This window comes from Talpa occidentalis, unplaced genomic scaffold, assembly GCF_014898055.3.
Source record: "Talpa occidentalis isolate TD23 unplaced genomic scaffold, MPIMG_talOcc4v2.1 talOcc4.13, whole genome shotgun sequence".
NCBI lineage: Eukaryota > Metazoa > Chordata > Mammalia > Eulipotyphla > Talpidae > Talpa > Talpa occidentalis.
Window position 1 is genome coordinate 29,318,897 of NW_023601322.1, and position 25,274 is coordinate 29,344,170.

The 25,274-nt window shown below is 36.8% G+C and overlaps 1 protein-coding gene across 3 annotated transcripts in view; it reads left to right on the plus strand.

The window, feature by feature from the left end:
• The window catches only part of RPRD1A (regulation of nuclear pre-mRNA domain containing 1A), a 67,127-nt gene that overhangs the window by 36,579 nt on the left and 5,274 nt on the right, over positions 1 to 25,274 (plus strand). Inside the window, exon 7 of one of the 3 annotated variants that reach the window (XM_037508645.2) lies at positions 11,984 to 14,415. The exons of 1 other annotated variant lie outside the window; for it this stretch is intronic. In XM_037508645.2, the coding sequence (XP_037364542.1) occupies positions 11,984 to 12,091 (108 nt within the window). In that variant the 3' untranslated portion in view covers positions 12,092 to 14,415. Of the gene's footprint in view, positions 1 to 3,884; positions 5,031 to 11,983; positions 14,416 to 25,274 lie in introns of those variants that run through there. One more of the 3 variants, XM_037508647.2, reaches the window with a different exon arrangement.

The window sequence follows — 25,274 nt, forward strand, 5'->3', positions numbered from 1 at the left end:
AAAATTAGAAATTGCAATTTGATGGCTCCTAAAAAGGGGAGACAAGTTACTGTTCCAAGTTCTAGAAGTCAGGACCAGAAAGCTATCAGCAGTGTTTTTGGCACTCTTAACATCAGTATATTAGGATCTACATCATTTTTAAAAAATGAGTGTAGCGTGTTCATTATGTGATTTGTTTATTTCAGTCTGTCCCTTTTAGGGTATTAGATTGTATCCACTGACTTGCCTTTATTACTTTTGTGCATTATAGTAGTCAAGAAAAGTTCTGCTGAAGTAGGTTTGTATAGTTGTGCAAGTTTATCTACAGAATTGATTCTCAACAGTAGAATAACATACCTGAACCAAAGGGAATATATGTTTAAGTGTTGATAGTATGCTCAAACCTTCCAAAAGGTTTTGCCCTTTTAAACTCATATTTAATTCTTAAATATTCACATATGTACATGGGAATGCAATCCCTTTTCTATTCTAGAGTACTTGTCTTAACCATCTTCAATTATGTAGACTTTGTATTACATTCTTGGTGTTTTTCTTATTGATAATTTTAGATAATCATGATTATTGTGTATGTGCATTTTTACATTCTTTTCTTCCCACTTATTTTATACATATTTTACATAACTACATATTTAGTATTTTAAATGACAACATTTTACTCAGAAATTTCTTGATTTACTGGTCCTCTTTCCTGTTTTTTTGACACATTTTTTGCATTTGGGTCTGTCCCTCTTTTTGCTGGACAGTATTTTCTAGGTTTTTCAAGAGTGGTTACTTACTAGAAACTTTTTGTTTTCCAAGAAATTCAATTTGTATTATTTTAAATGCTTAAGGTTAAGTTTGTTTTGTGTGAGACAGTTAATGGTTAGAAGTTCCTAATTTTGTGTTTTTTAAATATAGGAAATAAGTAATTTAAATATATAGCACTGAAATTGCAGATTTAAAAATATTGCTGAAATTATTATTTGAATGTAGCTTTTTGATGGTTAATTGATGTATCAAATTACAAATATTCAAGGACATAGTAAGAATGTGGGAGCATTAGGGAATCTTCTAGTCTTCATTTTTTTTATATTTTCCTTTTTCCATTGAAAACTTATGTACTAACTTAAAGTTTAGAAGTAATCTGATAAGATGGAACTGTGTTTTGTTGCTTTTTCAAAAAAGCAAACGTTACTAATTTCTTAATTTTTTTATATTTCTTGAAATCTAAACATCACTGAGTCTAAAAATTTTTAGTTAATTTATCCATCTTTCAGGAATCATGTAATCTTTTAATACACATATTACATGAAAATGCACATAGTCCATTTTCATCATAGTAAAACCTACTTAAGCAAAAAAGCTTAGCCCTGTGTGGTGTGTTGGTTCCACATATTGTTTTGCATCCTGTTCTTTTTACGTAATATTTTACGTCCATCTTACCTTGTCACTGTTTGCCTTTTTAAGATAGTGTGTCATTTAACTGCTATATGTGTTCTTTATGGTTAAGTATTTCCTTTGCCTTGATATTATAAACAGTATTGCAGTGAGCTTGTCTTTAGTTAACTCATTACTCACATATATCATCTCTTGAGATAAACTCCTAAAGATGAAATTGCTACACATATTACCAGTTGACTCTCGGATTGCACTAAATCATGTCTTTGATAATTCCTATCTATCATTATCTATAGGTCTTCTCCTCTGGGCCATTTTCTCTTGAGAAAATAATGACAACTTTGTTGGATAGGTAATAGGGCTTATCTTTTCAAATCAGTACTTTACCTCCTATCTGTGTGATTGGAATCTCAAATTTGGGTCCTTGGCTATTTTTAATTCCCCATCTTTAGGCTCTAAAGGATGGGGTTGTAACAGATTGGTGTAAAGATTTTTAGTTAATTCTTACTGTCAGCCATAAGACTAATTTTATTTTCAGGAACTTACTCAGAAGTCCTGAGCCTATCCAGTGCTCTTTAAGAGGAATTGCATTTTTTTTTGTTCACTGTCACTTCATTTTTCTCATCTTTCAAAAGTTTCTTAACTCCAACTCCCTATATTATGTTGGTCAGATTGGTCTTTTAAGAAGAAATCATTAGGGCCTCCCTGGTAGCCAAGGAGTTAAGTCTCAGCAATATCACCTCAAAGGCCACCAGGAGGCCTGAGTTCCATTCCAGGTGAGAGAGCTAAACCCACATGATGCAGCAGACCTTTCCTGTCTTGCCTGCAGCCCCTCTTAGCAATGTAGTTCAATAAATCTGCTTGTTCTGCTCCCCACTCTGCCTCTGGTGAATTCTCTCACCCCCACCCCCCACCCCAGCTCTTATACACAAAGATAAATAAAATCTTTTTGAAAAGAAATCCTCATACTCCTGTCTAAGACTCTAATACTTTTCTGTTACAATTTTATATCTTGTTTTGAAAACTCTATATGGTTTATGAGATCACTAGTTATGAGTGCCCATTTAACCTTATCTTGCACCATCTCACAGGTTTCTGTTGTGCTCTTGAAGCACATGAAGTAAGTTCTGTTTTTGTTTTGCTAATGACTAACAGAATGACTGGAATGCTTTTGCCTCCTGATTTTTACTTAACGGGTTCCTTTTTTCCCTTCAGATATGTGTTCCTGTGTCACCTCTTCAGAATCCCTTTCCATTTGCTGTCACCTGCCATTTCACAAACTGCCTTGTCCTTTTCACACATTGTAATTTTGTCTTTTCTTCATTGCTCTGAGCACTACGTGAAAACTTGTGATCTTAGTTTCCATCGATACCTGCCACTAGAATATGAACTGCATGAATGGAAGAGCTTTGTTTTTCATGTTTATTCCCTTATTCTCCGTGCTTGGAGCAATACCTTTCTCCTGGTAGACAGTTGTTTAGTTGTTTTGTTTTATTGAGTTAATAAATGATAGCAGGCCTTCTTATAATGAGGGAATTATATGACATTTTTTACTGATGATTTGCTTTTATAATCTGATCAAAAAAAGAATATTGCTTTAATAAAGTGATTAAAGAGACTTGAAGTTTTGAAGAAAATTGTATCAAACACAATAGGTGAATTTCTTAAAAGTCATAATAGTACAGTTCAGTATTTTAATTTTAGAAAGTGGACCGGATGTTCAAGGACCACAGTTAGAAACTGCAGCTAAGCATTTTGAACAAAAGCATGAATAGCCATTTTGAAATTGTAAAATATCAGTTTACTCTTTTTTTCCTTTAGTACAGTAACACATAAACAGTGTTTGAAAGCATGAATAACATGATACTCAGCCATGCTAGAGAGCTGAGTTTGTTATAAGGCACAGTGCTGCCTGATGGAGGAGCTGGAGCTACAAGTGAAATCAATCCTTAAGACAGTGTTCTTTTACATAAAAAGAGGAAATTTTTTATTATTTATATTTTTTTACATCATTTTTCATTAAAAGAGAGGAATTTGAACTGTAATTGCCCTCTGCCTGGACCCCTCATTCATGGAATAGAAATAATAATGTCCTTCAAGCATTGTGATGATTAAAGAATTTATGTATATAAAGCAATTAGCACCCTGCCTGAGGTAAAGAAAGTGCACAATAACTTAAAACAACTATTTGTTGTTAACTATAGTGGCTTAGTATTCCTGGAAAGAAGTGGGATTGAAAAGTAGGTTGGAACCAAATTGTGAAGGGTACTGAATATTACACTGAGCTGACAGAGCAGTGTTGGTATTGCTAATGTTTGAGAACCTGGTTATAGTTGCTTAGTGGGTTCAAATGGTGAAAGATAGGCAATAGGGAGGCCAGATAGAACTTAATCAGAAAATTGTATAGGGTAGACAGCTTAGGTCTGAATATATAGTTAATGATACTGAGAAAATAAAGGGGGAGATGTGAGGAATTGTTGAGTCACTAATTTGTTAATTTGGTCTAGGAGTGAGAGGAATTGGATGGGCCTCCCTGGAGGTGCAAGGGGTTAAGCACCGCACTATGGAGCAATCCGAAGCCTCTGCAGCACGAGTTCAATCCCAGGCCGGCCAGGGAGCAACCCACATGGCTTAACAGACCTCTCCTGTCTTGCCTGCTGCTCCCCTCAGCAGTGTATTTCACTCAGTCTGCCTGTTCTGTTCCCCACTCTGTCTCCGGTGAATTCTCTCACTGCACCCCCCCAACCCCTCATCTCTGGCCTGTACCCCAGCTCTTGTATGCATAAATAAACCTAAAAAAAAAAAAAAAGAGGAATTGGTGAAAATGAGATTTTGAAAACCATAGGGCAAAATGATTTTGGTAATCATTAAAAGGCTATAAAGTAGAGAGCTGGTTTTATGGGGGCAAACGGTGGTTTTATGTTTAGTATTGGTAATAATCTTTTAATTGTAAAAGTAGTACTGTTAGGGGGAAAGGATGTTCTGAGCTAATTCCATGCAGGCTTTGTGGACTCCACCCCCACTCCAGACCAAAGCCATCAAGACATTGGGAAAGACAAATCCTGTCACCACCAAAGGGAAGGTGGCTGGGACCTGAGGGTGGAGTTAAGCAGCCAGGTTTGGTATAAAAACCAGACACGTGGGCCTTGGGGGGCTCGCTCTGTTGCTCGCCTCCTGGCTTCACAGCTCCTGGCTCGCGGCCAGCTCTCAGAGCGCCATTTGGGATTCCAGATCGGTGGATTGGGTAGGACACATTTAAAACTTTGTCTCCCACTTTTCTCCCTGAGTTGTACATTTCCTCATTTGCCCTTCCCTTGTAAATAAACCTTTTATTAACCTTTCGTGTGTGCCTGCAGTAGAGCATTGATAAGTCCTTTTAAGTGCGCCAGTGAGGACCCACATTCAGGCACCCCGTCTTGTATCGGGGCTGCCCTATAACAGTACCACGTTCCTCATAGTTTAGAGACCATTAAGAACACACATAGACACCACCTAAAATCTCATCATCCCTTAATCTTTGACAAATAGAGTCATACATTTACTGGAAACATTTCCACATGATTATAAATACTCTAATTTTTTGAGAGATTTATTTATTTATGCATACAGGAACTGAGGTGCAAGCCAGAGGTGTGGGTGGTGAGAGTATTCACCAGAGACGGGGGGGGGGGGTGCAGAACCGGCAGATCTACTGAAATATGCTTCTGAGGGGAGCTGCGGGTGAGGCAGGCATGGTCTGCTGCGCCTTGTGGGTCCGTGCCCTGCCCAGGGATTGAACTCATACCATACTCACACTACAGTGGCTGGTGATAGCTTGATAGTACTGAGACTTTAATCCCTGTGCCACTAGGGAGGCCAGTTGTAAGGATTTTAGCCCAAGAATTTCTCAGATTTTACTCTGAGAACTGTTTTAACAATCATACGTTAGCAAATTCTAGTTTAGTTTACATAAGCAAAAACAGTCATTAAAGAATATAATATTCTTCACAGGGAGCTTGGGGGTTTTACTTTGTTTTGACCTAAAGATATATTGATGTTATCTATGCACAAAGGAGGGCAATTGCTGGGGTCTGATCATTTCCTGATTTTTGTTTTGTATTTTTTTTCTTGCTTTTATATGCATTTATTTTATGTAGTATTTTTTTCTGGGCCATAAATTTCTGCTGCTTTTTTTTTTTTTTTTTTTTTCCATTTCCTCTGTAAAACCTTTCTTCTGCGCAACATGATTCTGGTTTAGGAACTGCTTGCTCTTTTTCAATAAGGATCATCTCAGTGTGGCAGGGAGAGCTCATACACAGGTTAATTTGACCATGAGCTCTAAAATTTTGAGACAACCTGAATGTGTCAACTCCATTGTGACAAGTGGCACATATTCTGTAGAGTGACAGTCTTTAGATGAGTTGGGCTTTTCAGATATGCATACCCTTAATGACCTGGGCAGTTAAGATTTGACCCTCTTGATTTACATGACTTAATAGGGTTTCCTAGGTCTTCTGAGTAACAATACATAACCAGGTCACCTCAGGCCACTTAAGGGAAGAGCAGTCACCAATTTCTAAAGAATGTGTCTGCAGTTGCAAGGGCTGGGTGCCCATTGTTTAAATTTTTATTGGACTCCTTGGTCATTAGGGTGTATTGAAAGGCTGGTTTACCCTCAGGCTGCAGATTCTTGCATAACTGCCTCACAGAACAGAAAGTCAGTTTTGACTTTGAAGCCCTTGCAAGGTATCTCTGCTTTGTTCCTTTCTGGGCCTGGGAGGGGTGATTTCCAGAGCATTTATGTTAACTGTACAGTCACACTGTTTTGCAGTCAACTCTCCAGAACTCTCTTTATCCTAAAACACTGAAACTTAAAAACAACTTCCATTACCCACTGTCCCCAACCCTGACAGCATTTTTCTGTCTGAATTTGACTACTCCAATATAAGTGAAACCATGCAGTATTTTCTGTAGTGTGACAGGCATATTTCACTTAGCATCGTGTCCTCTATGTTCTTCCATGTTAGAACATGTTACAGAATTATTTTACTTTTAAAGGCTAAATAATGTTCTATGGTATATATAGCCCATTTTGTTTTCCTACTCATCTGTTGATGGACATGTGGGTTGCTTCCACCTTTTGAATATTGTAAATAATGCTGCCATGGGACTGGGTACATAGCATATGTCTCTTTGTGTCCTTTTAAGGCTTTTGGGTATATACTCAGAAGTGGGATTGGTGACTCACACAGTAATTCTATTTTCAGTTTTTTGAGAAATCACTGAACCATCCCAACCCACCACTGGTAACCGCTATTTTTTGCTTTCTTAGAACAGTGTCCAAGCTTTGTTTTCTCCACATCCTTGCCAACAGTTATTTCTATTTTATTGATAATAGACATCCTAATGGGTGTGAGGTAGACATCCTATTGTGGCTTAATTTGCATTCCCTAGTAAGTGATGTTGAACATTTCATGTGCTTGTTGGTCATTTGCTTATATTAGAGACTAGACATATTCAAATCCTTTTTCTAGTTTTTAATCAGGCTGTTTTTTTCTTGTGTGAAGTTAAAGTGTTTTAGTTTTACTTGTTATTAGAGCTTGGAGATACCTAAGACATCTAGTACTGGAAATTATTTTTTAAAATTCCCCAAGTGAGAGAGACAAATTAGCTAATGTTTGCTTGAATGTTTTTTATGTAAATGGAGCACAGTTTTGAGAGTAGTCTTTTCCATTTTATATATAGTTGATAGAAATTCGTTATATACTTTTTAAAGAAGATTCACAAAAGTACTTGTTCAAGTATATATGTTTGTTCAAATATATGCACAATATATGCACAAAGCTTGGACATTGTCGGTAAGAATGTAAAATAGTGCAGTTACTGGAGGTGGGATGAGAAGGTACGGTGGTTTCTCAAAAAACTGAAAATAGAATTACTGTGAAACATTGATCCCACTTCTGAGAATATACCCAAATATATACTCAAACATATGTGTGTTTTTCAAATATTTGTTCAAATATATGCACAAATATAATCGTGCATGTACACACACATTCGTGCATTAGAAAAAATGTGGAAAATACCACAATTAAGGAATGGAAGACAAAAATCACAACCTGCTATTAATATAGAATGTATACGGTGAAATATAGACCTCTTAGTTTTCTAGACCACCTCCTTTCAGATGAGCTGTGTTTGTAAAAGACTTACTTATGTCCTTTTAATGGTGTGTTAGGAATCATTTCTCTTACTATTTTTGCTTTCTGTTTCTGCTTGTTTTTGAAGCAAATGACAGTCATTCAACTGTCAAAATGAAGGACAGAAAGTCATGAAGAATAACAAGTACAGTACAAGTCCTTGCGTGTCTGAGGGTAGCTTCCCTTTCTGCTCACCCATGAAGGACAGATTGGCCTAATACACAGTGCTTCGGTCTGTTTTTAATTTTGTCTTAGCAAACTTTTCCTCTGTTCTCCTACACATTTCAACTCTGACTGGAACATAAAGCTAGGATATGGACACTTCATTAACTTTATTTGTTATTTGATGTGCCCTTTTATTAGGAAGGCCTAAGTTGCCTTTTCATTTTTGCTTCTGAATTTTTTTAGTTTCTTCGTAAGTTCCTATTATATGTATATTGTATCATCTGAGTTTTTCTCTGTGTTCACCTTTTCTCACCATTTTTCCTCATTTTCGTTAAGTCTATTCATGGGTTTTGATGCTGCTGCTGCTGCTGCTGTTTTGTTACACACTTATTCTTATATAAGGAGAACTCTGTGTGTCCAATGTAAGATTATTGTCTAATGCTGGAGGTTGTCTTGTCAGATTTAATTTTTTGCCTCTCTGTGAAAGAAGTGATTCGTTGTTGCATCTTGCAACTTGAGGGCAAGTCCAAGGCAATCTGTCTGAGGAGATGTTTAGTGCCAGAGTTTTTTGAGTTTACCCAGTTTGCCCAGACCTTTGTGGGACCTGCCTCTATTAGGTCAGAACACCCACCACAACACCCAGCACCCATTTATTTGGTAATTGTAATCCTTGGATCCTCTTTATGCTATTGGGAGTCCCAACAGGTGAAGATTGCCAGTGCCCTTAAGTACTATAAAAATAGTTAAACCTCCAGAACTTGCCTAAGTCACTGGGAGTTTGGATCTATTTATTTTAAATGTAAAATTCTGTTTAACTACTGTCTGCTATTTAGGAACCTTAATAGGAGCTTCTTCGTTGGTTGAATTCTTACATTTTTGTTACTGCCAATGAGTGCTTAATGCTTTTTCTCTCCCCAGTTTTAGATTATTTTTCCTAACCCATGGATTTAGGCTAATGTAAGGAAATAGAGGAAAGTAACAGGCTCTGAGAAGGAATCAAAGGATCTTTTCAGTAGGCAAAGTAGATAGCTATCTTCACTGGCTCCATCCTGTATGCAGGTATCCGAGTCCTGAAGTGAAAGCTGGTCTTTCAGATAAACAAAGATTTAACAGAGGGCACCCACCCTTTTCATCTATGTATTGCCTTTTTTTGAGCATCAGCATATTTTTAGGTCTGGACCACTTAAACTAGAAGGCCCATCTATCAGGAGTGATTGCATTAAGTCAGTGACTCACTATTCTTACCTATATAAACTAAATGCAAACTTGTGATTACTAATACAGCTCTCACAAAATAAAATCTATTGGACTGCTTCCCACATTTGAATCCTCACTTTTTTTTTTCCCTAAGATTTATTTTTTTATGCATACAAGCTCTGGGTTATAGGCCAGAGGTAGTGGTGAGATGGGATGGTGAGGGGATTCACCAGAGACAGAGTTGGGAACAGAACAGACGGATTGACTGGAATACACTGCTGAAGGGAGCAGCGGGTGAGACAGGAGAGCTGCTGTGCCATGTGGGCTAGCCCCCTGGCTGGGGATCGAACTCGTACTGCAGTGATGGCAGGTAGCTTCATAGTGCTTAGACTTAACACCTTGTGCCACCAGGGAGGCCCCCTGAATCCTCAGTTTGATTATTGAGTCAGCTCTATCATTGAGAGTGTGTTCAGTTAACAAGTACATTATGAGTCTTTTATTTCTTATCCTGTAAATAAAGAATATTTGAAGTACTACTCATGGGGCCCTTGGGTGCTAAGGGAGGTTCTTTAGTTCTGTAGGAAAGAATTCATGTGAGAGTTAGAAGTAAGCTTTATTGCAGGTGATAGTACATAGTCAAGAATGAGTGTGGAAAAATTCAAGAGAGAATAGAGCCTTTAGTCTTGAGGCTGCTGATAGAAATACTTTCTTAGTTTGAGGGGGCAAGGATTCACAGATGTGGTCCTGAATGGGTTCTAACCAGTTTTGTTTAGCATGACCACTGAATCATAACTTTTCATCAGCTAGAGTTTCACAACAGTAGTGCCCATTGGGCAAGTGAGATAAAGAGTCTTACCTAAGATGGTTTAGTTCACCTCACTCTGAAATGTGTATAGACAGGCCTTTTGTTTTTCCCCTCAGAGTTAGTGAATGGGGCTAGGTGGGGAGAGTTGCAGCCTATGTGCTAAATTCCTGTCCTACCTCACAATGAAATAAACTCTGTGATAGCATAAATGATTTATGACATTATTTTTGTAGCATATGAGCTTTTTTTTTCTTCTAGACTCTAAGTTTTTTTTAATGGAGTATACTCATTTTTAACCATGTAGTATTGACATTTTTCTTCCCTCATGCTAATTTTGGGAGTACTTCAAACCTTGTTTGTTTGTTTTCAGCATCAGCATTTGCTAATCTTCGCAATCTTCATCCAATTTTTATGTGATTAGTTTTTAAAATATGTCTTTATTATTGAGTCATGTCTCAGCCTATAGAAATTTTTTTAAATCTTTTTTCTTTTTTTTTTTTTTGTTTTAAGATTTATTTATTTCTTTATACAAGCACTGGGTACAGTCAGAAGCGTCAGAGGGTGAGAGAATTCCCCAGAGCCAGAGCGGGGAACAGAACAGGCAGATTGACGAAATACACTGCTGAGGGGAGCAGTGGGTGCAGCAGGAGAGTTCTGCGCGCCATGTGGGACCCTCAAACCAGCGCTGCAGAGGCTGCGGGCAGCTTCGCAGCCCAGCGCTCAACCGCTGCGCCACCGCGGAGGCCCATATTTTGACTTTTTTCATTTCTTGTTTTGATTCTCTTTGAAATCTACAAAGTTCTTAAAGATATATTCTAAGTTAAAGATATATATTTTTTTTAAATTCTGTAGCATTAAGGCCAGAAACATACATAAACTTGTGGTTGAAAATGTTGCTCCTTTGACTTTGGTCTTAGATCTTCGATCAGTCTAGAACTGGATTTTGCCCAAGTTTAAATTCTGGTTTCACCTCTTACTAACTCAGTGATATTGGACCAGGCATTTGACCTTACACCTCAGTTCCCTTGTCTGTAAAGTAGGTATAATAGTTACATTATCTATAGGGTTATTAGGAGAAATAAGTGATCTGGGTCCTTAAAACTGCCCAACATATAGTTAGTACCTCAGAAGTTTCAGGTCAAAGCATAACAACTTGGAGGTTTTCTAGTTAGCTGATACTGTTTTATTTAACCATTGAATTTGTCTTCTTTCTAGAGGTACTCTAAAAGAGTAAGATACCTGCAGTATTTTTATATCTATAGCCCTCTCATGAAGGAAGTGTGTTTATTGCTAATTATGTTTTTAGCATCTCAATGATTGCACCTGGTTTCTTAAGTTCTTTTAAATACATTCAGTCATTTTTTTGAGACTGTGACTTAGATGCATGAGACCTACTTGTCTGTCCATGGAATCTACCTTTTCAACTTTAGGTATAGTGTTGGTATTCACCCTTTTGGTAGTTCTTTACGTTTTCTTGGAAGCAGTTATCTAAGAAATCAGGTAAGCGTAAAGTGTTTTCTACCTTTCAACCCAGTATTGTAGAATATAATTGATGTGTTAAGAGACATGGTTCAGTTTAGGTGTGGTGTACACAGTGTTCCTTGCCTGACTTAGAATTTTACTCTAGAGAAAAGCAGAATAGGGGCTTAGACTTTCTACCCTTGGCTTCTATTTTAAGATGTTAGACTGAGATGCATCTTCTTTCTCTTCCTAGAACTTACAGAAAATATGTATTAAATACAATAATAAACATATAAAACCTAGTATAGTCTATTATAGAACTATATAATGAGATGTATGTAAATATATATTATGTTACAGATCTATTACATAAATATAAAGCTATAATGAGGGGGAATTAATGAAGAGGGTGAAATTGAATGGAAGAAGTGACATGAAATGGAGACATTGAGGTGAAATGTAAAGTTACACAGCTGTGCTGTTTGGGTGGCCATTAGCCACATGTGCTATTTAAATTGATACTGAAATTAAAATTTAAAATAAAATTTCTTGACATTAGCCATGTTTCAGTTTTCAGTATTCATGTGTGGCATTTGGCTACTGTGTTGGATAGTACAGCAAGTTCCATTATAATGTTTGATAAAGATTGTTTAAAAGAGAGATATAGCTAGAGAAATAGATACATAAGAAATGAAGAAATTAAATTTACTGTATATGATGTGTATAAATAAACTTTGCTGTAATAAGAGAAGGAATGTTATGGGTGTCAGCTCTATCTCAAATGGACATACACTTACAGGAAATGAAGAAAGAAACCATTTCCTGGTGTGTACCCTTGAAGAATAGATGCGTTTACACAAAATGGGACACCTGGAAGCAGGAGATTGGAACAACACACAGTGACTGAGGGCTCTGCACTGGAAACAATTGGAAGGGTCAACATCTGTGTCCTCTTTGTCTTGGCCCAGGTAGAAGTGATGAGGAGTCTTAACTGTGTGGGAACTTGGGGAAGAGTAAAAGGGCAGAGTCCCTTCTGGACCCTGGGGAGTACCCAGGAGTGATAGGGATCTTCTATTTGGAAAACCTATCACTGCTGTGATGCAAGCTAGATCTTAAGGACTTAATGACAACCCAAGCAGATTGTATGTGTACTTTATAGTTACGTAAATATAAAAAGCATCCCTGAAACCACACAGCATTTTCAGAAATTACTTAAGATAGCAGGCTTATAGGGAAGAGCTTTCCATTTGGAAATAGTTAATAGGAAAACCAGCACAATATAAACTGTTAAAAATGCCTAAATACATGGAGATCCTTGCCCTGCTCCTAACTGATATTCATCATAAAAGCGGGTTTCCTCTCAGCCATGTAACTAGAAACTACTTTTTTATTTTGATGAAGCAATGTTTAGGGATTCTAGGCAAGGAAACGGTAAATAGCAGTGTCAAAGCTATAATTCTGAGGAGAGATTAAAATGGAACAGGAGAACAAGTGAGATAATTTGGGAGATTTTTGAAAACTGAAATTGTGCTGAAGTTTAACCTTAATGAAGTAAGTTGGTGGTCTACCTTTGCACATAATACATTCCCTAAAAGGTGAATAAAATGAATTACACTAAATTTTAGGAACAAAATTGTATACTATGAGGGACTTTTCCCCCAGGGAGTTTTTTTTTAATTATAAAGTTATTATAATCATGATTTTTAGAAGCCTTTATATATTATTTGAAATGTAAAATTAGTAAAGACATAATTAAATATAAACTTCAATTTTAAATTAATAGCTCATTCTGTTAGCTAAATAGGAATAACACTTAGTAGTCAAGGAAGATCCGATCTTCAGTTTGGGAAGAATTCAGTTTTTTAGTGAACTGAGCTGGAGATTGCAGTGCTGATTTTAATGGCAGTCTCATCAACTTCCCTTCAGTCTGTCAAGGAAAAGATGTGTAACAGTTTGCTATTCTTTTGTCTTTTCATGCAATAGAAGGAAGTACTGTGATCCTCTTTGCATTCGTGAAATTCTTTTTGCATTTGGATCACTGACATTTATTGATGCTGAATCCCAATTCAGAATTATAAAATTCCGCTCTCCTTTTCATTTAGTGTCGAACATTCAACCAATCAGCGGAGGTCCAGGGAGTATCTTGAGTGGACCTAAATATTTGCCACTCTCAGCATGTCTGATTTCCCATTGTTGTTTCTCATCATAAGTATCAGCACTTGCGTAACGCCACAGTGTGCTGTTCAAAGCTGATGCTGACTGTAGCATCAGAGAACCTGAATTTAGTATCAAAAAAGCTGTTGAGGTTTATCTATATATAGTGTTTATTATACATTTCACACAAAGTTAGCTTTGTGCAATAGCTGAAGATATCCTGTAGATGGTGCAGAACTGAATATTTCACGGTATAGTTCTAAATGACGACAGTATTTGCTTTTTTGAGTTCCCTGATAGGGCAAGGGGACAAAAGCAAAGTGGAGAAGAGAAGAACAAGATGAAGAAAAAACAGATGGAGAATTGGGAAGGAAAAGGAAACAGTGAGAGCTGCAAATAGTACAACTTTCTTCATGCTGTCAGAATGTAGTGTTCTATCTTGCATCTGGTATCATGCTGGCTGAGCCTTTTTCTCTTTACTCATATCTAGACCTTACAGTTGATCACCTGCAGGGTTTAATGGAGCATCTGAATGACTAGTGCTAGTGGGTTGGGTTGATTTCTAGGATGCTGACTTAGGCTGTGCCTGTGAGATTTCATTCTGCCTGCTCTTCCATATTGTCCCCCTGTCTGACTAATCAGTAAGCCTGATTCTCAACATTTGAGCTTCATACTTATGATGCAAAAAATGACGAAAAGCCCTGCTCACCAAGAAACCTTGCTCTTAAAGCCTTTAATAGCTAATTAATTTTGAAATACCCAGAATTCTTCAACCTCTTGAATAAAATCTAGTAATACATCAAGGAAATATGTACATATATTATGTGGGTAAAAAATTAGCAGTGCCTTTGTACTGGTACTGAAACCATGCTTTTGCACTCAAATGTCATTGTAGGGGACATCTTTAAAAATTACAAAATAGTAATACTTAGCATTTACTCTATGTCAAGGTAGTGTTATAATACCCCATTTTTGCTTGTGATCTGTATGAGGGAGACACTATTTTAAAAGAGGAACGCTTAGCATATAAATATTAGTATATACCTACAAGGGAAATTTTAAAAATACATAAAAATAAAAACATTGAAATCATTTAGTTCTTGATAACATTTCAGTATGCTATTTTGTATATATAACACATTTTATGTATAAATATATTTCCTTTAGTCTTGTAAAAACTATAGATTAAGAACAATTTTGTGGGCCTCTCTGGTGGTCTAAGGTTTGAGTCTCAGTGTTATCACTACTACGGCCTGAGTTCCATCCCTGGCCAGGAAGCTAAACCACATGGCATGGTAGACCTTTCCTGTCTCACCTGCTGTTCCCTCTTGCTGTGTATTTCAGTAAGTCCACCTGCAATGCTCCCTACTCTGGTGAACCCTTACCCCCCGCACTTCTGGCCTACACCCCAGTTCTAAGCAAAAATAAATAAAATCTTTAAAACAAAACATTTTTGTACGTGGAGTAATGAGCAATTATAGCCATACTGTACATAGCCAAATACTACTAGGTTAGTCTTCAATTTGTATGGAGTATTAGTATAATGAACTGAGAATTTGGGGTTATGGGTCTAGAATTTACTGTGTGAACTTGAAGAAATCCTATGATATCGAGTCCATTTGTCATCTTCAAAATGTAGATATCAATCCTAATGTTTTATAAGAGCTATTCTAGTTCTGAAATTCAGTGTTTGTGACTTTCCCTCTATCCTTTATCTCATAGTTGAGAGCTTCTGGGTAGTTTAGTTTAATTCAACTTACAAAAATAATATGCAGAGATTAAATTTTTCCTTCCTTGCCTAGAAATCTCCCATCATAAAACCAATACATGTTTATTATAGAAAATTTGGAAAATCATGAAAAATGACTACTCTCAAGAATATGCCAACGAATGGAAGCAGCCATTCAAATTTGGGTGTATTTCATCCTATTCTGTTTTGATTTTTGTTTTAGGTAGTTGCATATATGCAATTTTATCTTTTAAAAATGTTTGTGAAATTGATCTTAACATTATAGCTGGTCAGCACTTAATTGTTTCCTTCCTTTCAAGTGACTGGCATTTTTTTTAAAGAAGGCTCCATTTATCTACCTAGGTTAAATACTTTCTTAGATTATTGAAAGAACTAGGTCTCTGTGACAAACTAGCAAGAGGATGTTTACTATCAAGAATGTTGGAAGTTAATTTTTTAATAAAAATCCCATTGATTCAGTACATCATGTTAATGTATTGGTGGAATGGTATTATTGATAGCTATACCATCTAATTATTCTATTCATTGCATTTTAAGTGTAAGATTCATGTTAGATTGAAGTTAAGTCTTGATAATTTTGATATCATTACACACATCAGACTGTTAAAATGTGAACCCCTTAAGTAGTTATCCATCAGTCAACAATTTAAAGAGAACTATAAAGAGAACTATATTTCATTTAGATGAACATTAATGTAAAGTTCTCTCAGGTTTAACTTCCTAAAGCAAGCATTCTTTGTAAAGCATCTCCCAAGTCTGGCCAATGTTTAAGTGAAGTTCTAGAGAAATTCACTGCTCTAGAACAAAGCTGCTTTCTGGTCTTAGAACCTTGCTACACGCCAGTCATCTTACTCTAATATAATATTCTTGGTAGTTTTTTTTAGGATTAATAAAATTTAATACATGTTAGAATTGAGATAGTTTATGTACAAGAAAATGCACAAATATTAAGTAGACAGTTCATTGATAAATTTGGATAGGTGTTAGATATATTACAGTAAATGTTACTCTAATTTGTACTGAGATTTTAATTATTGGCTAAATGCATTGTTTAATTAAAAAGTGCATATTTAAACAGGAAAATTATAGAATGAGAAGAACATGAACTTTCGTAACTTTTTGAGTTTTAAAAATGCATATATGTATGCAAATTTTCTTACAACGCAAGCTGATTTAGGGTTGCCTCTGATACTTCCCCATGGCTCGCAGTTGAGTATCATTGGTCCATAATCAGTGCAAGTTGGAAGAGGATCAGTGTGAAATCTTGTATTGCTTTCATTACCCTGTATCTCTATTTGAAAACATCTCTCAGTTGTTACATTTAGATGCCCCTGAGCTAACTACAATATTGTGAGGCCCTGACTTGGCATCACTTTAGAGGAGTAAGCACTGATGATGTAACTATTGTTCAACATGGTGACATAGCTGTTATAAAGTGTTAGGCTTTACTGATTAAGTGTTCAGTATATGGAGAGTAAGTTCTATTTCACTGGATGTTGGACACCAGGTTTCTGTGTTGGTCTCCAGATTTATATTACCAAAAGGCAGGAATCAGGATGGTAAAAGAAATAGAAGCAGAATACCTTGAACAATTGAGGGAACTGGGGATATCAGAGGTCAGAGTGAGGGACGGGTATAATTTATATGCTACTTATCTTAAAATGCTTGAAAAACTAACAGAAGAGGGGAACTGAGTTTATGTGGGAGAGCATTACTAGGACAGTGGATATATTACAGGTGACAAGACCAATCTGCCAGTTAGGACCGTCTAATGTGAAATTACTATTTTATAGTTTAAGCCTCTGCCATTTACATATACAGCAAACCTTAAACACAAAGCAACTCCTAGCCATATTAATGCAAACTTAACACTAACTTATTTAACCTCAGTTCCTAGTTACCTGATACGTCAAGTTCAGCTTTTAGCAAAATATTACAAGTCTTGCTAAAAACGCAAAAAAGCAATTTGAAGAAACAAAACAAGGCTCATAAGAGATTCACTACAGCAGATATTTTGGATTTATTAGGCCAGGAATTGTAACAGTTGAATATTTTATTAAGGTCTCTAATGGAAAAATAGACACTGTAAGAGTAGATGAAAGTGGAAAGGTGAAGACACTTAGAGAATCAAAAGCAAAAGCTGGAAATAAAAAACAATGACAAATGAAGATTGCCTTTGACACCTCAAATGGATGCAGCTAAGGAAAAAATCTGGGATTTGATGCTGGATCAATAGAAACGTCTCAAGCTGAAATGCAGAAAGGAAAGAAGAAAACCCTAGAACATTCAAGATTATGGGACAGCTTGGAAAGGTATTTCTTTGGAATATCAGAAGGAACTAATGAAGCAGAAGAAATATTTTAAAGTAGGGCCTCTCTGTGGCACAAGGGGTTAAGACACAACCTATGAAGCTGTCTGCAGCCACTGCAGCAACCAGAGTTTGATCCCTGGCCAGGGAGCTGCCCACATGGCGCAGCAGACCACTCCTGTCGCCTGGAGCTCCCCTCAGCAGTGTATTTCAGTCAGTCTGCCTGTTCTGTTCCCCACTCTGTGTCTGGTGAATCCTCTCACCTCCCCGCCACACCTCTGGCCTGTACCCTAGTTCTTGTATGCATAAATAAGTGGATCTTTAAAAAAATATATTTTGAAGTACTGATGATCAAGAATTTTCGAAATTAATGACAGACATGAATAAAGCACTGATGCCAGAAACACAGGAAACAAAAACCAAGCAGAATATCAAAAAGCAAACAAAACTACAGACTGTGGTTAGTTAAACTGCAGAAAAGACAAAATCTTAAAAAATCGAGGGGTGAAAACATTCTATCAAGGATAACAATTACAGTGGACTTAGAAGCAGAATCACACAAGCAATTAAAGAATGGGGCCAAAAGTATTGAAAAACACCACTTATCTAGAATACTAATATCCATCAATGAGTGTTCAAAAGTGAAGGATAAATAATGAATTTGTTGCTGGAGATGGTCAAGATGAAAGATGAGAGAAATGTTGAGTCTAATGTTTACCTAAGAATGTTCTACTCAAACTATTAGTTCTGGAAGATGTTAGTAGGTATTCAGCAAAAATATGTGTTTCAGCATTTTTGGGCAATGGTACAAATCTTAGTCTACTCCTGGAACTTCACTCTCAACATGAGAGTATTGAGGATTGAGCAGGGATGTAACATTCTTAAATACCTTCTCCCCACTTGAGTTTGAAATTGCTTAATAAAGGGTCTAAGTTATATGTGTCCTATGAGGTCCTGGATTATCACTCACCACTCACTCTTCACCCCCACCCCTGTCAAACTTGATAATGATTAGATTCCCTGGAATGCTAGACAGCAGTCCTGATCCAACTGTTGAACTAAATCCTTGCTTTTTCTTGTTTCCTTTGTGTCTTTTTCCATGTTGTTGTTACTATTACAGTTACTGGTTCCTCTTTTTTTTTTTATTTAATCTCAGCCCCCATTTCTATTATTCATAAGAAAATGAAATTTCTACACTACTGAGGATTCCAGAGATACTCTAATGGCAGAACTAGACTGCCTTAATCCAAATCAGTTGCATTTTGCGTTTTAGGGACATATTGCTAGTCCAATCACTGTGGTGATCCTATGTTTGATAACATACTCCTTCAAATATTCAGCTCAGTAAAAATTCTAAGTTATGAGAAGCAGGATAGTATAATGGTTAAGCATGAGGATGGTTTAGGTTAAATCTCCTTTTTGCCCCTATCTGCTAACTTTGGGAGAAGTTTCTTAGGTGATTAATTTCCTTTCATAATCTATAATGCAAGGATAATACTCTCTACCTATGAAAGTTAAAGGAGGTACTTATTACAATGGTTGACCTTTAGTTAGCACATCAAAATTTTGGTTAGGGTTTTAGAGTGCTAGATGAAATGTAGAAATGTAATTATTTACAGCAATAAAATTATTATCACTGCAGTTTAGTAACTTCAAAACCCAGAATAGGTAGGCATTTGGGATTGTTTTGGTTTGTTTTTGTCACTTGTTAACAATATAGAAGGCTAATGAACACTCTGCACTCATAGAATTGTAACTTATTAACAGGTGGGAATTATTTCAAGGCTATTTTTAAAAATAAACGTTTACTGTACTTAAGAGAATAGTTATTTAAGAGAATGATAATAACCTTTGAAAGGACCTAAAAAATATTGACTTAAGTGACACATTTACACTAAACTCCCACTAAAAGGTAAAATTTTTCGTTTTTAAGTAAAAATGGTTCCATCAGAGATGTGTAGGATAATGTGACGAGAAATGAGAAAGGATTTGATGATTAGGTTTTATATTTTAAAAATCTCACTAGCAGGATCATATCCCAAGTTAAATTTGGGTATTTGTTTTCTATGAAATTACTAAGGGCAAACCACTGAAATCTTCACCTGCTTTGTACTCTGTTCCCTGAAGATCACAACAGACATGACTGATCACAGTCTTAGGAAGTCCCTAAAATGAAATTTCTTGCTTTGTTTTTAAAAATTTGTTTTAAAATCTTAATACTTAAGTTAACTTTTCCTATCTCACCTAGCTAGTATAGAGCCCCAATACCAGGGTAGGAAAAGTGAAATTAAGTAATGTAAATTATCCTAACGGATGAGAATCAAAGCTTCTTCAGAGTTATATTAAATACAGTTGCTTAAGAAAGACTTGCCAACATCTTAAGAGAGATGAAGGACATACTAAAATAGATGTCAAAAAAGAAAACCATTTAGGAAGCCTTGTTTTCTGAGTATTTTAAACTCTGGACTGTGCTCAAACATACTTCCTACAAAAGCTACACAGCTTGCTTGCTAGGACCGGGAGTGAGCTTTCTTTGGCTTCATAATTTTCTCTTCCAAGTATTCTCTCAAGGAGTGGGTAGGAAGCAAGGATAGATGTGATGTTTGCAGTTGCTTAATGCCCACTAAAGATAACATGTGGACACAGTTGAAGTTCTCCATATGTTTTTTTTAAGTCACAGTCATGTATGAAAGAGAGCAGAATTATTAGCATCTGCAAGGGAAAGTCATATACTTACAGTCAAATAGTTATTTAAAGCAACTGGAATTATAACTGCTTCTGAGTCAACCCGTAAGAACTCCAAATTTCAGGAAATTTATTCTCTTCATTGTTCTTACAGCAACATGGCTCTATCTTAGAATGATAACCAGAATTACCTAACATTTCATAATTTCAAAACTCCCACATTATACCTCAGATTCCTGTAAAACTGATACCAGTGTTTTTTTTGTAAAGGAAAGTTTGAGGCTTAGCTAATCTTAGCTCCTTGCCTACAATCACATAGGTAGTAAACTGAGGAGACAGTACTGGCATCCAGTCCTGCCACCACACCCAGGGACTGGGAACCTGTTCACACCAGGACACAGGAACACGCCAGATATAAAGACTACAAAACAGTACAATCTCTGCTTACAATGGTTTGGCATACAATTCTTTCACTTTACAATGGTGTGAAATTGGGAAGCATTGAGTAAACACTACCATGATAATCTTGTGATGTTGGGCAGCAGTAGGAGCACTAGCTTCCAATCAGCATTTTTGACTTAAAGTTATTTTCAACTTGTGAAAGATTTATTTGGATGTAACCCCATCGTAAGTCAAGCAGTATGTCTATAGTAGTATTTAAGTTCAGAAATAGCTGAAGTCACAACATCACAGTAGTGTGAGGCTGGAATAGGAAAAATTTGGCAGTATTTGGTCTTAAAGTAGATCTTAAGTAATATATCAGATTTGGATGCTTGGTATATACTCAGTATTAACTAAAGTAAATCTGTAATGGTGGTTCAGATTTCAAACTATTTCTAACCTACTTGCTGTACATACAAGACAAAATTGTACCTCCCCCTGATTCAGTAAATTTTCTCAAAGATTTATTTTGTTTATGCATACAAGAGCTGTGTTATAGGCCAGAGGGTGTGTGTGTGTGTGTGTGTGTGTGTGTGTGTGTGTGTGTGTGAGAAAGAGGATTCACCTGAGACAGAGTGGGGAGCAGAACAGGCAGATTGACTGAAATACACTGCTAAGGGGAGCAGCGGGTGAGATGGGGAGGTCTGCTGCGCCAGGTGGGTCAGCTCCCTGGCCCGGGATGGAACTCTTACTGCAGTGGCTCCTGCAGTGGCTCCTGATAGTGTCATAGTGCTCAGACCCCTTGCATCTTACGGAGGCCCTTGATTCAATAATGTTGCAGTACCATGGCTTTTATAAAGATTCCTGTCCTTGAGATGGAGATGGATGCATAAATAATGTGTAAATAAAACAGCACAGAGATAGTTTCAGCTGGCAGCCAGGAGTGAGAATGGCAGGCAGGAACTGAGGATGTTTCTAGAAAATATGAAAATTTATCTGCACTAAAACATGGCTAAAAGTTTTGCAGAGTGGAGAGGCTTGGATATGATAGATGGAAGTGAATCTTTGAAACTGGATCTAAAAAATCTGGTCAGACTTGAGAGTTGCAAGAGACTGAAATAATGCCTGTCTTGTGGTGGTAGTGATCACAGTGGCAAGTAAGGGGTGAATCAATTAAGGACAGAAACGTGGCTCTTATTGAATAAGGGGGATAGTGAGGGAGAAGTAAAGTGACTCATGTAAACAATTGATAAGGATAAGATAAAGCATTGTTTTTCAAAGTGGTATCTGTGTGCTGCTTCAGGACAATTTATTGTCATAGCTATATGTTTATTTTAATATGAGTCAAATCCAAAGCTAGCACATAAACAAGGTGCAACATGTCTGATTATATGAATCTTACTTCATGTAAATAAGCTGAGTTTATTTAAATATCAAGAATATAGCTGACTGGTAGTAAAGACATATGAAGGATGTCATTTAACTGAATTTTGGAAAATAGTGATTTAAAGTTTGGAGGGGTGGCATGAGGAAGCCTGGGATTCTAAATCCAGCCTATATCAGGATCAAGGTTTTGTTACATAGATGAATTGCTCACATGTATGCATTCACATACACGTGCTTCTTTACACACACACTCATTGAAGTATGTACCTAATAGGTATGGTCTTTTTTAAATTTTTTTTTAGATTTATTTATTTATGCATACAAGAGCTGGGGTACAGGCCAGAGATGCGGGAGGTGAGAGGATTCATCAGAGACAGAGTAGGGAGCAGAATAGGCAGACTGACTGAAATACACTGCTGAGGGGAGCAGCAGGCGAGTCAGGAGAGGTCTGCTGCTCCATGTGGGTTGCTCCCTGGCCAGCGGGGGATCGAACTCGTGCTGCAGAGGCTGCAGATTGCTTCATAGTGTGGTGCTTAACCCCTTGCGCCACCAGGGAGACCCAATATTTATGGGCCTATTAAATTTTTAAATATTGGCTAGATAAAGTTGGGTAAGATGGAAAGGAAAGAATTTCTGGAGGCAGGAACTGGTTCTCTGGTTAATTTTACTTGGTTCCTGTTATTGAGGTATAATTAACACGCAACATTATTTTTAGGTGTACTACAGAATGATTCTACATTTGTTTACCCTGAGAAATGTATCAGTTAACAAAAAGATTAATTGACATTGTCACCATATGTAGTTATGAAAGTCTGTGTGTGTGTGTGTGTGAGAGAGAGAGATAAGAACTTTTAAGATCTTTCGTAGCAGAGCAGCTCTCCCTGTGGCCGTGCAGGTATCTCTTTTTCTCTCCTTTTTCTAATAAACCTGACCTTTTAGAATGTAAAAAAAAATAAAAGAAAAAAAAGCTTTTTCGGGGGCCCCCCTGGTGGCACAAAGGGTTAAGCACAGCACTATGAAGCAATTCGCAGCCTCTGCAGCACGAGTTCGATCCCCGCCAGCCAGGGAGCTGCCCACATGGCGAAGCAGACTTCTCTTGACTGGCCCACTGCTCCCCTCAGCAGTGTACTTCAATCAATCTGCCTGTTCTGTTCTCCACTCTGTCTCTGGTGAATCCTCTCACCCCCCGCACCTCTGGCCTGTACCCCAGCTCTTGTATGCATAAATAAATCTTTAAAATAAAAAGATTTTTTTTTGTAGCAACTTCCAAACCTGCAACACAGTATTCTGTGGTCACCTTAGTAACATAGTACATCCCCAAAGGTGAAAGTTTTAAGTCTTTTTGCCCTCTTTCACCCATTTTGCTCATCCCCCATGCCATGCCTCCTGTATCCACCAATCTGTTCTCTTATCTATGAGTTTGGTTCTGGGATTCCCCATATAAGTGAGGTCATACAGTAGTTGCCTTTATTTTACCTCATTTAGCCTAATGTCCTTGAGGACCATATGTGTTGTCACAGATAGCATTGCTAGGATTGCTAGGTGATTTTGTCAGTATGCAAACATCATAGAGAATAATTACACAAACATAGTATAGTTTGCCACACACCTAAGCTATGGCCTATTGGTACCACTGTTGTAAATATGGTCTGCCATTAACAAAATATTGTTAAGCAGCACACTTTATCTGTCCATTGATGGTCACTTAGTATAATTCCTTATCTTGGCTACTATAAATAACACTGCAATGAAAATGGGAGTACATGTATCTCTTCACGATAGTGATTTTTGTTTTATTTGGATCAATACCAGAAATCAAATTGCTGGATCACTTGGTAGTTCTATTTTAATTTTTTGAGGAATCTCCACCCTGGAGGTTTTCCATAGTGACTGTCCCAGTGTACATTCCCACCAAGGGTTCCCTTTTCTCCCAACTCTTGCTATTTCTTATCTGTTTGATGATAGCCATTTTAACAAGTGTGAGGTGATAACTCATTGTAGTTTTGATTTGCATTGCCCTGACAAATTCCTAGATACATAGAACCTCTTAACATTGGATTATCAACAGAAAATCTGAAGACACCAATTACTAGTAAGGAAATTGAGTCAATAGTCAACAACCTCCCAAAATCCAAAAGCCCAAGACCAGAGGGTTTTACTGGTGAATTCTATACAAACATTCAAAGAATTAATACTAATGATCCTGTGGTATCGGTTGCAATGTCTCCTCTCATTTCTGATTGTATTTATTTGAGTCCTCTTTCTTTTGGTGAGTTTAGCTAATGTCAGCTTTGTTTATATTTTCAAAGAAACAATTCCATTTATCTTTTCTGTTTTGTCCTTTTTTCCCTTTATTTCATTTATTTTCCCTCTCGTCTTTGTTATTTCCTTAATTCTACTTTGAGCTTTTTGTTACTTGTTTTCTAGTTCCTTGAGGTGTAATGTTAGATTGCTTATTTGAGATTATTTTTGTTTCTTGATATAGGCATTATTGTTATGAACTTACGTCTTAGAACTGTTTTTTGTGCATCCCACATATTTTGGTTTCTGTATTTTTCTTTTCATTTGTCTTAAAATAATTTTTCTTTTGATTTCTTTGATCTATAGGTTGTTCAGTAGCATGTTATTTAATCTCCACATATTTGTGAATTTTCCACTTTTCTTGATTTCTGGTTTCATATCATTGTATTTGCAAAGGTTGCTTGATATGATTTCAGTCTTCTTAAATTTATTAATACTGTGTGGCCTAACATGTGAACTATTCTAGATAATATGAGAATGTTCCATGTGCACTTGAAAAGAATGTGTGTTCTGTTGCTTTTGAATGGAATGTTCTGTATATATCTGTTAAGTCCATCTGCTCCAGTGGTCATTTAAGGCCAGTGTTTCCTTACTGATTTTCTGCATGCAATGCACTTGTTGGGAAAGCAAGGAAAAGGCTTGAAACTTTCCAAATACATGTATGTGTGCTGCTCTTTCCTGGTTCACTTTTACCAGTTTTGTCATTTATTAATACTGGCAACATTGTTGCATTCTGTAACTAGTCTCTTTTTTCATTTGAATCGAAGGATTAAGATAAATTTTATATTTTTAGCAATTGAAGAATAGACTATCTGAATACTAGAAATTAGGGTGGGCAATAATGACTACTGAGGATGGGACATTTCTCAAAACATCTGGCTTCCACAGGAACAGAGAATAATTGCTTTTGAGCATGTTTTAATAGCATCCAATATATCGTGCTGTCCCTAAAATGCTTTAGGTATTATTCAAGAGTGATTTAGCTAAGAACAGTAGAGCAGATGGAAATATGTTTTTACCCCCATAAGCCAGCATGTTCTGAGGGAGAAATGAGTGCAAAATGAGATGTGTAATGAGATCCTGCTGAGAGGTATGCACTTAGAGTGTAAAATGCTCTGGGGGTTA